Consider the following 17,621-nt stretch of genomic DNA (forward strand, 5'->3'; position numbering starts at 1 on the left):
AAGCATATTTTATAACCTACCTCTTCCCACTCTTTCTTTAACTACTCGATGTGGGACAAATAACCAAATAGAAGATATCATCACAACATGATATATTTCTCATGTTGTCTCGTACAAAGGACATTTTTTTTTTCCCTATTTGTAGTTCTTTTCTTTTTCGATTTCAATCAAACATCTTTTCTAACAAAATGCAATAAATTGTAGGATTTCTCTATTGCATTCACGTATCAATGCCCATGGCAACCTTGGGAAGATGGATATTTCGTTCTACGGTTAAGATTGTTTGATTTGATTTCGTTCTACGATTCTTTGTACATGCCACGTCGATGACTTTGTAATGGTGTAAAGAATCATAGATTTTTTTTATATCTCGGGATACATAACTGCATATATCTAGAGAGATGTGCAGTTATGTATCCCGAGGTAATAAATGGTTATTTGTTCAAGTCGATAAATTTTTGAATTATCCTGATAGGTTGAGATACAAAAACATTACACAATATTAATATGCTGACTTGGCATTCTTTAACCAACTGATCAAAGGGCTACAAGTTTTTTGGCCCAAGTTAGATCTATGAGTAAATAATCAAAACAAAAAACGAAAATTGAAAGATTCTCAAAACTATGCACTATTCAAATTAATTTAAAAATAAATAAATTACCGTTCTCGAAAAAAAGTGATTATTGGACGTACCCATATATTTTAAAATTAATTATAAAAACCCTTGACCTTGGTCTTCTCTTATAGATTAAAGAAAAATGATCTAATGGCAAAAGAGCCTTAAATTTTTTTTTTCCAAAACTATTCATCTTAACTTTAACTTCTTATGATGCAACGATGATAATGATCATCATCCAACTGATTTGGAATGTGTAGGTACACCGATGTAAGGTCTAAAATAGTTAGAACACGTCAAATTGTATCAACTTGAAAATCCAAAGTGGACTCAAGTGAGTCAAATAAAATTATATTAGTTTTATGAAAATTAAAATATATTTTTAACATTTAAAATACATTTTTTCTCCACAAAAAGAATATTATAGATACCCAAATAACCAGATCAAAATTTTGACCTTATGAAGTGCATTTTTGAGTTGACTCAGCAAGTTGATTCCACTGAGTTTGGGCCCATGTCACTTCAAATTCTAATCAAGTTGACATGAATAACCAAGTTCTATAGATCGCTATCAACTAGATTAGATTTTGTAACGATTCGGCACAAAATTCAGTGGAACCAAAGTTCTGAGTTAACCTAGTTGAGTCAACTAAAAAATGTACCGAGTAACTTCAAAATTTTAACTGAGTTATTTGGTTTATAAAATGATTTGTGGAGAATAAAAAATATTTTTTATTTATTATAATTTTTTTTAAATATTTGTAATATTAATATAATTTTATTCAACTCACAAGTTTCCAATTTAATTCAATTCAATAGAGATTTGAGTCAAGTTTAAAAACAATGTTTTTAATATTTAAAATTATTTTTAAATATTTAATAGATTTAATATATGTTTAAAGGATTCTAAATATTGTAGATCTTACATCGGTCTACCTATGCACCAAAAATTAGTCCAATCAATCATCTATGAGAGTTAGATGACAAGTTTTGGAAAGAAAAAACAATGAATTTTTGATCATTTTTATAAATATTATTTAGTTTGTAATAGGAGACTAGGGTCAAGGGGCATGTCATCAATTTTATAAAAATACAATATTTTTATACATTTAAAATTATTATTGTAAGGGTAGTTAAGGTATTTTAATTATATTAAAAAATGCTACAAAAAAGGTCTTTTTAGACTAACATGTTTTGAGTTGTGTAATTAGGAGTCCGAATTTTTTACCAAGGGACTTTTTAGTACTTATTTTAAAATAATAAGTCTTTATGGTATTTGTCCCAATATTTTAAGCCTTATTAAGGGTTGTTTTGCTCAAATGGATTACCACATCAACAATCCAACATCACAACTCTTTAATTTTCATCGAAAAATTCAGATAAAAAAATTCAAAAGCCAATTTCTTTTGAAATTGATCTAAGGTTTTGAAAATAGGTGACTACCGAACTTCCACATAATTCCCAGGCTTAACATTGAAATTCAACGACGAAAATTAGTTTTTTTGGGATTTCTTACAAAGCTCATATAATTTTGTCATCTGCAACCCTAAATCAAGTATAATGCTTTTGGAGTCAAAAGTGAGTCCAAGGACCCTTGGTAAGGGCGAACTCCTTGCTTACTTAGTAAGGTTAGTAGGCCTATTTTTTTTGTTTTGTTTTGTTTTGTTTTTCTTCTTAGTTCTAGCTATTGAACAGGGCTAGCAAATGGAGGCAGCAAACAGTAGGTATGAGGATTGAGAACAAGGGGTATCAGAGCCTATGCCCGACTGCTGAGCTAGCCGATGGCGGCAACAACTCCGACGATCTATGAATATCGATGAAAACATACCCTAACATCACACATTGAACACACCCACAAGTTTGAGGACGTGGGGGTGTCAAAGCCTATGGCCAATGATTAAGCTAGCCGATGGTGGCAACAACTCAGGAGATAAATGAACAACGGACGGCACAACAAAGGAGAATATTGTTTCTTCAATTTGAATATAAATTAAAACGGGTAATTAGGAAATTTCATTATAGAGTTAAGGAGGGTGTCTTGGGTATGAAAATTTTAAAAAATGTTATTCATTTCATTTCTTACAGTTTTGGATAAAAAAATCATATTTTTGAAAATGATAAATTATCGTTTTCAAAATTAATTTCAATAATGCAACATTTTTTGGATGTTATTTCAATTTTCAATGTATATTTTCATAAATTAGCCTTGATCAATTGGTAATGGTAGGTTTGGAAACACACCACTGTCCACAGATCTTCTAGAGCATTTTTTATATATAATTTGGGCGATTTGTGGATAATGGCTTGAGGAAAACACATGATCTTGACCTTGCACACATAAAATCCAACTTTGGGTTTATATGTAACCCGATAAAATGCAACCCGGCAATACTTATCCCAATGATAAAATCTCAAACGTTGGATTTCATATTTAAATGATTGGGATCATATGTTTTTTCATGGAGTACAGAAATAAAATCCTCTCTCTCTCTCTCACTCACTCACTCACGCACACACTTTTCATAGCATTCAAATAATAGAGAACAATCAAATGTACTAAACGATGAAAAATCATATAAACATACAAAATCACAAGTCGATAATCTTCACTCCAAATAATTTTTTTATTCAAGAGGTTGAAAATTTTGTACATAGAAATGATTATTTCAATTGAACAAATACCAAAAATGGTATTTACCGAGGAGCACATGAATCTAATAAAAGAAGGAGAAAAATGGAAGATGGGTGCAACAACGTAGACCACGGTTGTAACCAGGCTGATAACTACATTAGTGTTTGTTGCAGTCTGCATAGTACCAAGTGACAACATCAACGATCAAGACGTTCCATTGACTTAAATCAACTTAGCGAGATGTGAGAGGCTTCAATTTTGTTATTCAAATTAGATTTTTCTTAAAGATACTTGAGGGAAATAGATGAAATAATTGAGAGAACAAGATTTATCATTTATTACCCAAAAAAATAAGAAAAAATGCCTTGGACCCATAGCCCGGTTAGCTTGACACTTGCAAAGCAACTTCAAGGTACCAATGAAAATTTGACTAATAATTTAATTTTTTGAAGGTATTTTGAAAAAAAAAGAAGATAGGACTAATGATAAAATGACATGCTAAAATGTACATTATGAAGACGGGTTGACGTGGCAAGTGCACATCAATCATGTAAGTTTTAATGCGTCAATTTGAATTCACACTTAATTCACCTTAAAAATAAAAATAAAAAAAGTTAAGGAGTAAACATAATCTTGTATTTTGTAGTGAGTAAACCTAAATGTATCCAATTTCTCAAGATGATTTTACCTAAATTACCATTTATTTCATGAGTTGTGATAATCTGACTACCTCATGTGGCATACTAAATCAATTATCTAACGTGACAAGTTCAAAAATCATAGATAAGCCCTCCTCGAGATACACGATTTCATTGAGATACACATTTTTATAGGAAAGTGCAACCGTGTATCCGGAGGAGAGCAGATATACGGTTGTCAAATTTGTCATGTCAGAGTAGTCGATTGAATTTGCCGCATGGGTAGTTAAGGTTATCACGATTCTTATTTTATTGATGTTATGTGGTTGGAGTGTGTGGCATAAATCGTAAATAAGTAGAATCCCACCCCTTTCAATAGGGGTGCACATTGGATTTAGTAAATTCGAGATTCGAAATAATCCGAAGTTTTTGGATTGGATTCGTTCAGATTAAACACACCAACAATTCGAGTACGGATCAAAGAAAAAAAATCCGATTAATTTGGTTTTTTATTTTTTTCTTCTTTTTCTTGTTCGAAGAATTTTGAAAATAGAACCCTAGTCGCCGTCGTTCTCAATCTCAGTCGTCTCTCTCACTCACCTCACCTCACCGCCTCGCCAACTCATCGGAAAACGAAGATTGAACTCTCTCTCTCTCTCTCTGATTTAAAAAGTTTCGATAAATCTCAGAACTATTGATCTCTCAGCGCCTTCAATTAATGGTAAACAAATTTAAATTCTTCTCGAATAGATATTGTGTCACGCCCCGAAATCCCAACACGAATCCCTATGATTCATCGGTTAGAATCTCGAGGTGTGAGGTAATCAATCACACAATCTGACAGAACATTCATAAATAATAATACTTATGAAAAGAAAATATACGCAGCGGAATAAACATTTAACTAACATCTATACGAGAGTCTAGAGTAAGCAGAAGAAATCGACAAACACTGATATAAGTCAAGATCTTTAATCTCATAATTCATCAGATTACAAAAATTTCTAAACTAACATGTTCTTATCTACAACCAAAAACCGCTAGGATCCTCTACTAGTCCTCAAAGACATGGCGGCGGCAAGACATCAATCTGATCCTCCTCAAGGACCTCCTCAAAAGACTCCTCAAAGAACGGTTCTTCAAAAGTTGAATAATCTGAAAGGGGAAGGATAGGGTGAGTAACAGGAGAATGTTACTCAGCAGGATGAACGCCGTTCTAACAACGAGTCATACATGCACGAGTAATCAGTTGAACAGTTAAATAATGTAAGTTTTTTATAATGTAACATACGATAAATGTCTAAGCATATTCAATAAACAGTTAAATAATTTCAACCTATCATTTCTATCATTTAAAGTAACCTATGCATCTTTCAAATAAAAACATCTATCAAACATCACAAAATAAGAAAATATACATAATAAGAACACGGCGGTGTAATCGATAAGAGAGCAGAGGAACACGCCGATATAACCGCCTCGGCTATGGCAATACGATATTCCAAACTTAATCTCCGATGTGGAATCCCATCGTTATAATCTGATTTTGTGGCCGGTCTAGCATACCACGGTTGGATGACCATTTATCCGGCTCAGACTGGCCGTTGACCAAAAACCCAATACTGAGTTCAACTAACGGTGAGGTCGACCGTTTGACGACTACAGACTAATAGTGATCACTAACTAGCCCAGGAGACCCCTCGCGTCGAAGCCTATCAAGAGGCAATGCATGTGAACCCCGTTAGCTCTATACTATACAGAGACTGCCTTTAACACAACGTTCCCCAGAAAATAAGTAGGAGAAATTCCCGGATTTCATAAGCTGTAATATGCTCTAAGGTATCCCATACTACCGAAGAGCATATGACATCTAGTGTTATCCTAGATTGACTCGCCGTCCGGATACACAGCAACGCGTCACTCTTTATGGGTTTTCTACAAACCTTTACTAGTAAACAAAATAATTTATTTTGTATATAATATATCATTTCTTTTAATCGAAAATACAAACAAAATCTGGTAGTGCCCTCCAGTGACAGTTATCTGTCATATCCATCCATCAACCATCTCATCCCTCTATCTATCTATCACGTTTTACGTGGCATGGCCACTACGTAGAACTGGAGGCACTGTCCCATCAATCAATCGAGAACATACGTTCTCTCTATCCATCCATCAATTAAATCGATCAATCTATCATCTAATTTCCTACATATCTATTAAAGTAATTTTACTTTTAAAGTAATTCGAAATGCATAAAGCATCAACCAATTCCATTCGATGGTTTTGGTTGAGTCGAGAGACTCGAAAACAAAGATAAAACCATAAGACATAAAAACTGAAAATCTATGCAAATTTAATTAAGTGTTGAAAAATAATTTTTCAAAGTCGAAATTGAAAACGAACTATTTATTTATTTATTAAAGAACTTAAAGTAATACTTAATTGTTTTTAATGAAATAAATGTAGGAAATGGGTATACATACTATATGGAAGCAACACAAAACAAATTAGAACCAAACTCAACATTCGGATACTTTTCCGAATTACTGATTTTTCGTCGAAACTCGACCAAAATCGATCCAAATATCATATTAACTATAAAATGATTATATTACATCAAATGAACTAAAACCAATCATAAATAAGCATGCAAACATGATTCAAATCGTTCAAATATGTATAAACTTAATGAAACGATCGATTTATCAACAATCACATGGATTTTCTATGAAATTATTGCATAACTAGAAGGTAGAAGGGAAGGCAACCTACTTCAAGCTATTTTCAACGGTTGAATGAACTTTAAAATCGCCTCCGACCAATCTCCAAAATTTTCTTCCAGCGAAAATCGGATTTCTTTGCGTCCACACGTAACCCTCGGCGAGAGGAACAACTTTCCTTCTTGCGCCTGAGCTCGGATCGTTCTCGTTTAGCGTAGATCTGAGTTTCAAATATTGAAGGAAAATGGTTGAGATTTGTTTAGAGAGGAGAATAAGAAAAATCTGATTTTTCTAATAGAATTTATATATTTATATCACTTAAGTTGGGACATACTTGTCATTTTGAGAATTGTTTTTCCCAAATGTCGAATTGGACAAACTTATACTCTATTTCAGGTGATTTTTCGACACGAATCTAATGATATGATCGGTTTCCTCAAATTACGTCTCTAAGGTGTCATTTACCTATTGTAAAATATCTAACGCGAAACTCGAGGATTTGATAACTTTTAAATCAATGCACGGATCCAAAAAATTTCCTCGAGATACATTTTAGGATTTTCAGGTCATTACATATTGAATATATTTCTTATTTGTTTAGGAGAATAACATAAAATGGCCTAAGTGCCATTATTTTAAACTTCAAGCCAAAACCCCTTCATTTTTCTTGGAGAGGTTTTTTCATTTTCAACTTATTGAACTCAACTTCTATCTCATCTTTTATAAAATCTATTATTTCCTATTTATTGAACCTCATCTGCATCAAATTTCTTAAATGAAATATAGAAAATTTTTAATTTTTTTATTATCCCAAAGTCCACGCTTAAAAAAAGTCCTCATTATTTTTAAGGTTTGAAGATTGGAGGAGATAAAATGTTTGGATTGAGGAAGAAGGTATCTATCTTCAATAAGTATGACAATCGAGAACCGATCCGAACCAATTCAAACCAAGATTGGATTGGATTGGTTCGATTCTATAGGATAATTAGATTAGTTCGATTTCAAATTTGTAGAATCGATCATGTTTGATTCGATTTCAATTTTGTCAAAATCCGAATCATGTGCACCCCTACCTTTCAAGAGCGCACCAGTTATCTAATATTATACGCGGCACTTCCTTCACTCCATTGTTCCCATATAACCACGCTCTTCGCACTTGCACCGTCTCACGGTCACGGCTTGCTTAATACGTAGTGCGGTTGGATATGCGGTGATGTGGCAAGGGCACAGAACCACAGATCGTTTTCATCAAGATACACATGAAAAGATGTCCCGTTCTATATCTTACCACGTCAGTCACATATCAAGACCGCGTGCATTCATCATTATTCTTATTTTTATAAGGAAAATTCTAACTGACTTTGTTGAACACTGCGCTGACGTGATAATGCATAAAGAACCGTAGATTTTCACTTTGTGTCTCGAGGAAAAAAAAGTCTATGGTTATCTATGAACTGCTACGTCCAACGAAGTCAAGCTAGAACTACTCTTTTTATAATTAGTTAAATCACCTTGCTTACACCCAACCCCGTTCCTTTATTCCGATCAAACCAAAGCCTCTCTCTCATTTCGTTCTGCAAATCTAAAAATCTCCCCCATCTCTATCGCTCTCTAGCATCGCCTTCAGATCCTCGTAAATAACGTCTAAGCAATCAACTTTCAATCTCGACCGTAGATTTCCTTTTATCTCTTTATCTCTCTCTCCAGGTGTCGGCAATGACGGAGGAGGAGAAGTAACTGATGAATTTGCAGTGTAGTCGCCATGGATCTTGTGAAATGGAAGGTTTGTATATTGTGACCGAAAGTGAATTATTAGGGTTTCATCAGTCATGGCGGAGGAAACATCTCAAAGTTGGGTAGACTCTTACAAGGGCATGTCCTCAGACAACATCAAGGGTTTGGTTTTGGCACTCTCATCGAGTTTTTTCATTGGTGCGAGCTTCATTGTCAAGAAGAAGGGATTGAAGAAAGCTGGCGCTTCTGGAGTTAGGGCAGGTAACCAAATTCTTAGGGTTTTGGCTGAATTTTCTTAGTTTAGATGTGTTTAGTAATGGTTCTATTGTGATATTTCGAGCTCATCGCCTTTATAATTTAAGCTTTACGAAGTTTCAATTGCTGTGTTTGGTCTTGAATTTCTGCGGACCGACAGAATTAACGTTAGAATTAATTTATAGGAAGATCGAAGGATTTAGCTTAGGAAAAATGTGGAGTTGACTGATAGCTGTTAATTAAATGTTAGATTTAGGGGTTTTGTTTTGGACGTATATTTGGGTCAGCCTGAAAGTAGAAACATTCGCATAGTTCGATTAATGTGGATCATGGTTTTAAACCTCGTTTTGACGTCTCGTCTCGTCCGTGAACAAGACCAAGTCATCTCAGACTAGTTTTCCGATTTGTTTGAGACGTCTCGTTGAACAATGAGAAAAATGAATGTGGGGTTTAAATCTCGTCCGATTCATTGACTTATCCATCCATCTCATTTTTGGGCGATACCTCGGTCAAGTTTTGAAATCATGATGTGGATACATTGTCATTATTTTTAATGATAGACCTTGAAAGGCTCTTTATGCTTATTTGAAACAATTTTAATGTTAAGCATCAGATATTCCAAAGTGAAAAAAACAAAAATGTGTGGGGAAGGTGGCAAAGGGCGATCCTTGGAAGAAGTATTTTTAATTATAGACCTTGAAAGGCTTTTTATGCTTATTTGAAACAATTTTAATGTTAAGCGTCAGATATTCCAAAGTGAAAAGACAAAAATGTGTGGGGGAGATGCAAAAGGCTAGTCCTTGGAAGAGGTGTTGGGATGTGGTTTGGATTGAGTCCCTACTTGTTACTTAGGTCTGCCTCTGGTTGCTAGTTATAGATTTAATGTTGTTTGGGATCCAATCATTGAAAGAGTTGAGAACAAATTATCGTTTTTGTTTTTTTGGTTAGGTCAGGAAAAAATTATTAATTGAACAAGAAAAGAGAGAAAAAGGGTAGGCCAAGCTGGTTGCCCAGAAAAGAAAAAAGAGAAAGTCACAACTAACAAGAACCTTAAGCAGAAACAAAGAACTTCCCATCTGAACAAAAAATCCTAAATTTGTTTTTTCTTTGGTAATCTCATTCTCTCAAAAAGTGAGAAGTTGGTGCTTATTGGAAGAATGTTGTCATTGACCATGAGTATGTCATTTTGTTACTCTAAATTACAATTTTCAAAGTGCAGTTAGTTTGTTCGAACTTATTTTGGTCTATTGTAATGAAGAGACATATAGGAGATTTTGAATAATAGGGTTGCTTAACCAGCTTCTTATGCAGTGTGATTTTCTACATCAGTTTGAGTATCCTTTTTAAGTCTTTTAACCAATTCAAGTTCTATTAGATAATACCTTTGTCAATTTTGGAGCTCATTCAACTTTCTCCCCAGCCTGCAAATTCTATTGAGACTGTTACTCTACTGTTTTTTAGGGTTTTTGGAAGGAAAGTGACAAAAGGGTGTTTGAAGGGGTGGAGGGGACAATTCATTCGGTTGTTTGGAGATCAAATGATGCATCTTCCTTTGGTCTAAGTTGTTCAGGGAATGTAGGTGCTTGCTCTTTGGAGATATTGTTTAAATCTGTGGGCACCGATAATTAGTTGGCTGTCCTTTTTTCTTACCAAGTAGTTTTCCTTTTTATCTTTCTTTTGCTTCTCAGCAAATGACTTACTCGTAAAAAAAAGAAACAAAGAAAAGGGGGAAAAGGGATAATTAACATGCTTAGAGTACACCATGCATCAAAATAAATAAAGAGTACTTCATGCATTGCATTGAAGTTCTCTTAAAACCTCTAATATTTATATTTTATTTCAATATATTTACAAAATTAACATTGTATATATTTATATTTTAAATCTATTAGGGTTCATCTACAAATTACATGTTCTATTCACTTATAAGCTTGAGTATTTGTTAGGTTTTAAATAACCATAAATAAAGTGTGTGTGTGTGTATGTTTCTCTGGACCTAAAGGTATTGTTGACTTCTGCAGCAAATGTTTTATGTTCCTTTCTTTCATTCTTTTTATGCTTGCCCGTTCATATGCATCTATTTGAAGACCAAAACATTATTACTTACTTTTGTGCTGTTATATACATATAATCATGTAGATTTCACTTCAGAATTCTGATTACCATAGTGAAGTAAAGGATCTCATTGGAAAATAAATCCACTTCTTATTTTTTGCAGGAATTGGAGGTTATTCTTACTTATATGAACCACTTTGGTGGGCAGGCATGATAACAAGTGAGTTTGTTTTATTATCGCTGTCAATGGATTGTAAACCAGCCTGGCAATGCCTACCTTGAACGATATTGATAAAGAAGTTCAGCCTGCTAAGTGCTGTTCTAGGAATATTGACTTTATAGTGTTATGGAACTTCTGAAACTTTGATATTCTTGCCTCCAGTAATTATTGCACAAACAGTTGGTTTTCAGAGGTTGCTTAATTGCACACACTTGTTAAACAAAAACAGCTTTGAACATTTTGTGAATACCTAAGTTTTTTAATATATATACTTTGAATATTGTGTTTTTCTTAGATAATCACCTCACAGACATGTCTATCCAATGAAGGTCCTGGACTGACAATATGAACATTTGATCCTAGTTAAAGCCCCCTGTTCTTGCTTACATAAGACTCTAGTGTCTATCTTTATTCATGAGCTATAACTTAGTTATTGACAAGGAAAAATAGAACATAAAAGAAAAACATACCAATTTAGTTTGGTACCTTTCAAGTAATTCACAGATTGACCTCCACCTTGCTAAATGAGCAAGGAAGTCTCTCATGTGTTTTTTATGGAAGGAATCTACGCACACAAAAAAAGGAAAAAAGAAGAAGAAGGCCTCTAGCTTCTTCAGAAGGCTTCAGGTGTTGATCCACTGGATTTTTGCAGCATTGGAGCTTGCTATTGATCATGTTCTCACCTGTCACCACCCATGCTTTCTACTAGCTTTTGTTCATTACAGTCACATATTTTGGTTTGAATTGTATCATTTATAGACTATAGTTAACCAGGCTATAGATTAAGAGGTAGAGCATGTGTTTGGTTATTTATTTATTTTTTTAACAAGATGCTAACACTGAAGTGATCATTATTGTGACAGTGATTGTCGGGGAAATTGCTAATTTTGCGGCTTATGCATTTGCGCCAGCTATTCTAGTCACTCCTCTTGGTGCGCTTAGCATTATTATCAGGCATGAGACACTCACATGTCATATTGTATTTCCACTTTTCTCCAATAATTAGTCCTAATAGCCATATTGTTTGCAGTGCTGTACTGGCACATATTATTTTACGGGAGAAGCTACACATTTTTGGTATTCTTGGTTGTGTCCTGTGTGTTGTGGGGTCAACAACAATTGTTTTACATGCTCCTCAAGAACGTGAGATTGAGTCTGTGAAGGAAGTATGGGACCTTGCTACAGAGCCAGGTATCTGTTCCCTGTGTGAGCAAATTTTTTTACTTTGTCAGGGTCTGTTCAGTCATCCATCCAGTTGCTTTTGTTGTAATTCAAATTTTATGTTCTTTGGTATCACATTTCATAGTGCTTTCCCTTTAATAAGGTATTAAGCATAATGGATTCTTTTGTTTCACATGTTTCTGCAGCTTTTATCTTATATGCAGCTTTGGTGATAGCAGGGGTGTTTATACTCATTTTCCATTTTATCCCACAGTATGGCCAGACACATATAATGGTCTATATCGGGGTTTGTTCGCTTGTAGGTTCTCTGTCGGTACGTACTTGATATGTAACTACTTTAATATTATGTTTTTCTTCGCATGATTTGCAATAATATGTTATACTCTGACAGGTCATGAGTGCCAAAGCTCTTGGAATTGCTTTGAAGTTGACATTTTCAGGAATGAATCAGTTAATATATCCTCAAACATGGGCTTTCACCATTGTTGTAATGACTTGTGTGATTACTCAGATGAACTATCTAAACAAGGTAATATTTTTCATAGCTGTTGAGCGCTGTATGTTCTATAGAACAATTGAAATGATTAGATTGAGCTCATAACTGATAGAAATACTATGTTTCAGTTGTCAAACTACCTACATCAAATTGAGGTTCCATTTGGACCAACCTTAGTATCTATTTGGCACTATATTTTAATGTTCTCAAACTGTTATTTGGAATTCAGTGCTATTGGAAGCAGCCACTTCGTGTACATGTTTTCCATTCGGTTCTATCTACAGTTATATTCTTTATTAAGGAGTGCCTTTAGTATTATATGGCTAAACTTCATCTCGCTATGGTTCTGGGGTGTTCATGTTTTCTGTTTTCTTCTCTTGAGCGGTCTCCTCACCAAATTTGTTTCCTTTCATCTCGATTTAATAAACTTTACTTATCAACATGCACGTACGCATGTGTATATTCCTTTTATTTATCATGGTTGGCTGGAATTTATTTCAGGTGCCATCTTTTAGGCTTATGTTGGATGCAAGAATCTTGTTTATTTGTGATTTTCTTATTCATGCCTTAAGCCATTTACGCCTCCTGATTTTTGAGTGTTTTGGAGTGAATTGTGTTTATTGGTATTAATTTGTTGTTATTTAAATTCCAGGCCCTTGATACGTTCAACCCGGCAGTTGTATCACCTATATACTATGCGTTGTTTACATCTTTAACTATTTTGGCTAGTGTGATCATGTTTAAGGTAATCCTTTCTGCTCATTAATTATAATGATAATCGTGTTGTTTGATTAGTCATGTTTCAGTTATTTTCTTTTGTTAATTAATAGACAAATTTATTAACATATTGAAAATGTAAACAAGGAGGGAAAAGCATGCCCAAACATGTCCACCAATTAAACTGTGGCACAAATCGACATCACCACAATACATAATAGAATCCCAACCGTTAATGATTTCCTACTTCTTGGTGTAACAGAACTTGTTTAGAACAGTTGAACTCCATAAGAAATCTCATAATATCAATGCACTACTCCAAGATCGACCAAAATCTATTTTAGAGAATTCTTCAATATTGATCCTTCCATATACACAAACATATTCCATAAGGACCTAAGGGTTGAAAATTTCACGTTGTCTTGAATTTTGTGTCTCAAGGTATCTGGAAAGAAAATTTTGAGGTTTGTCTTATAATGTCTAGGTTGAGACTTCATTTTATTTCAAATTGATTGAGATATAACTCGTGACTGTTTCTTTAAACCATGCTTTCCTCCTAATTATCTTGCCCTTGACACCAAAGAGACCACTTGACCCAAAAGTTGAACATTGTCTTGATAAAGAATTCCTAAATATAAGGGCTTATACCCATGGCTCAGTTGGTTTGACAGAATGCAAAACAACTTTGAGGTTGTGCTTACAAGTCCAACTTACCCATTAAAAGAAAATAGAATGCCTTAATATAAACATTAAAGGGGTCAAATGATAGTATAGAACTTTGTAACATCCAAGGTCTGCTTATTATTTGTAATGACAAGAAACTTGGGATATCCTTATAGATGTATATTCCTATTTAGAATATAAATGCTAATGCACTTAATAACTTGATACTTTTTATTTTTAGCCTAAAGATGGGATAAAATCAATAGACTTTCAATTTGTTAGCGATGAGGTACACTTGATCAATTGCAAGCAGGAATTTAACTTATATTCATTTTTTCATGTAATGATGATTAAGAGGAATTCATTAAAAGAACTTGGTGGACCTGTTGCCAATATGCCCAAACTTATTTTCACTAGTGTAGGGAAATCTGTCAGATCGATCATTGTACAGCGTAAGATGTGTCTGTGTAAAATGTCTAATCCTCAAATGACACGTGAAAAGTATGATCTAGTAGAAATTTGATTATTTTGGTTAACTAAGATGTACAACAAGATTCTCAAATTTAGAAAACACTAGAAGAATGGAGGAGTATCTAGTAGCCCTATACGAAAACAAGAGTAGCGCACAAAATTGGACCGGCTATTGTGGGTGTTGCACCGTGAAATTATGGGACACGGATGTGGAAACAAGAAACGAAGGTATCAGAAAACAAGGTTGGTTTCATGCCAAGGATGTTAGCCGTGGATATTGTTCTTACTTGGATAATAATGGAGAGATTTCAGAAAAAAAAGGATTCATTCCTAAATGATCTTAAACATTAATGATAAATTTCAAGGAAAGCGTTCTTTGTTGGGTAATAGGAAAAAAGGAGTCCCAAGTGAAAATACTAACATCATCAAGACTGTAATAGAAATTAGGATGTTGAGACAGTGATCTGAAAGCCTAGGAAAGGTGGTTGGAAATGACATATGAGGGAATCCTTTAGTTAGCTTCAACAAGGAATGAAATAAAGGAAAGTCAATTGAGATGATTTGGCCATATATGTAGAAGAGCAACGACAGTACCATTGAGGGGCACTTGGGAAAAAGAAGAAGCCCAATGATGCAGATTGAAGTGGTAAGTAAAGATTTAAAGGGCACGCCTTAATAGAGGATATAACTGTAGATAAAACTGATTGGCAAAACAAGATTCATGTTGCCTTCCCCAAATAGTGGGAGTAAGGCATTGTGAATGATAATCTTCGTCGAGTCAGGCAAAAAAGCTTGACCATATTCCTTGAATAAGAGCTGTGTCCAACTCATTTTGGCTGATGTATCTTGTCATGATGAATGTGTTTGGAGATCTTATGGTCATCGTGCTTTCTTTTCTCTATTCCTTATTACATAGCTTTTCACATAAATGTCTAGTAATTATGTTTGATGATTCAAATTTCTTGTTTGCCTACCATTTGATTTGATTTTTTTTTTTTCTTTCTATTCTCTCCTTGGCTTAGATAAACTTAGTCTACCTTTTTCATCTAAAGTTTCAACAGTTAAGACTAAATTATACGTTCTTGAAGTTTTATTTTTATGAACATGATTCAGGACTGGGATCGGCAAAATCCTACTCAAATTGTCACCGAGATGTGCGGGTTTGTGACAATCCTTTCAGGAACTTTTCTTCTTCACAAAACAAAGGACATGGCAGATGGTACGTTTCCCTCTGATTTTCTTATGTACATTCCACATTATTCCCTCTTACTTGGTGCCAAAACTGCGTCAACAATATTGTCAGGTATGTCCATGCGGCAATCTAAGCAAACCGATGAAGAGGATTGCTTTGCTCCAGAAGGCATTCCTCTTAGGTGCCAGGAATCCTCGAGATCATCCTAATGGATTGTAATGTCATCTCATCTCCTACGATTGTCAACCAACTTTCATGCTAGCTGGGAAAGAACCTGGGTACAATATATTATTTTTGGATTCAATTTGGGAAGAAGAGCAAGGGTATTCTATTGAAATTGAAATGCTAGCTTTCCATGGCTGCTCTGTGCCCCCTCCTCAATTCCTTGTGAGACATCGGCAAGTGTAACTCTGGGCACATTCGTTATGTAGATTGTGTATTTTAGCTTCAAATTTGCCAAGAAATCCTTTGTTCCTTTTGAAATTGAAAAACATTTGCCAAAATAATGTTCATCATTCATGTTGGGTTAGTGGAAGAGACTCAAAAGAGTTCTTGAGGAAAGGAATGATGCTGATGAGGTATAGGATGTTCTTGATAGTTTGTTTTGGTTGTCAATTTTACATATGAACATCAGACATACAAATACGAAGTTCTTTTTGTTTTACTAATGTTATCCCATATCGGTTGTGCTTTTTTATTTTTTTAGGGCACATCAGTGTAAATACAAATTGTCTGCCTACTACTACTATTTAAACAACTTATTTCCTGTTCATTTAACACCTATAATTTAATAAATCTATCCTTATTCCGTGAAAAAAAAGACTAAGAAAGAGGGAAGATGCTGATTTTGGCACTTGAACAGTGTTGGATTTAGGTGGATTGATTTAGCACCTCGTTGAATTGAGTAGGATTGGTGTCGGAAATAATAAGGAGAACCCATTACTCAATGAAAGTCGGGGAGTTAGTGCAGAAGTTAAAGACTCTGACTTATGCTTCTGCTTTTCATGCCAAGGGTGAGTTTGATGTTTTCGTTCCCATCATTGGGGAGTTAGTGCAGAAGTTAAAGACTCTGACTTATGCTTCTGCTTTTCATGCCAAGGGTGAGTTTGATGTTTCCGTTCCCGTCATTGGGGATCAACTGACGTCCAAGGGAGAAACCAATAGGAAACCATTCTCTGACGCTGACATACTGGAATCCCGACCAACATCGCCCGTTATACGTGGCCATCCGGGCGAACGGAAAGGCAGTCATCAGAGCCTTGTGGATGAGGATTAGAATTTTGATGAGTCCGACTAGCCTTACTAAGGGTGCTTAGGCCGACGTATGGTATCTAAAACCATGATCGAATGCTTCAAGGTTGTAGAGGACAAAATTCAATGAACTTCACCAACAACAAAAAATTCAGAAAAAGTTATTTTTTCACTGTTAAACTTTAAATTTAAATTTGGGAGTTATGTGAAAGTTTGGTTTGGTGGTAGCCGTTTATTTTCAAAACATTGAATCAAGTCCAAAATAAACTTATTTTTGAAATTAATGTTTTGGATTTGAATTGGTGGCAATATGGAAAATCCATTTGAGCAAATTGACCCTTAGTAGGGCTTAAAATCGTACTTAGTAAGGAAAGTGTCAATTGTTTTGAATTCTAATTCTATATATGATACTCAAAGACGAAAAAGGTCTTCTAGAATTTTTAAATCTTAAAACATTTAAGGTTCTTTATTCTTAATATGAGTGTTGTATTTAATATTATTAATTTTTGTGAATATAAAAGGAAAAATGGGGCTGAAATAGAAGTGCTCTAAATCTGACGTCACTTCACACTGCAAGGAAAATCCAGAAACCAATCCACCTAACAGAAGGGAAATTCCCCAATATGACATGGAATTCTTGATATACAGTACACAGAGAGAGAGACGAACTTAAAAATAATGATTTAATTTTGTGGGTGCCCTTAAAAACAAAATTTTAGTTTCTTTTGTTGCACTTTAGCCCACCCTAGATATTAGTGGCGTGCAATTAAATTTT

The 17,621-nt window shown here is 34.4% G+C and overlaps 1 protein-coding gene across 1 annotated transcript; it reads left to right on the forward strand.

Annotated features, from left to right (window-relative positions):
• Positions 1-8,010: 8,010 nt before the first annotated feature.
• Positions 8,011-16,259, forward strand: LOC147402948 (putative magnesium transporter NIPA4). The gene is made up of 9 exons (XM_086438370.1): positions 8,011-8,605; positions 10,818-10,874; positions 11,738-11,828; positions 11,905-12,065; positions 12,242-12,369; positions 12,448-12,585; positions 13,205-13,297; positions 15,517-15,622; positions 15,707-16,259. Exons 1-9 carry the CDS (start codon positions 8,440-8,442, stop codon positions 15,802-15,804), a joined length of 1,038 nt encoding a protein of 345 aa, XP_086294496.1. The 5' UTR covers positions 8,011-8,439; the 3' UTR covers positions 15,805-16,259.
• The last annotated feature ends 1,362 nt before the right edge of the window (positions 16,260-17,621 follow it).

This window comes from Akebia trifoliata, chromosome 4, assembly GCF_017979445.1.
Source record: "Akebia trifoliata isolate Shusen 1 chromosome 4, ASM1797944v1, whole genome shotgun sequence".
NCBI lineage: Eukaryota > Viridiplantae > Streptophyta > Magnoliopsida > Ranunculales > Lardizabalaceae > Akebia > Akebia trifoliata.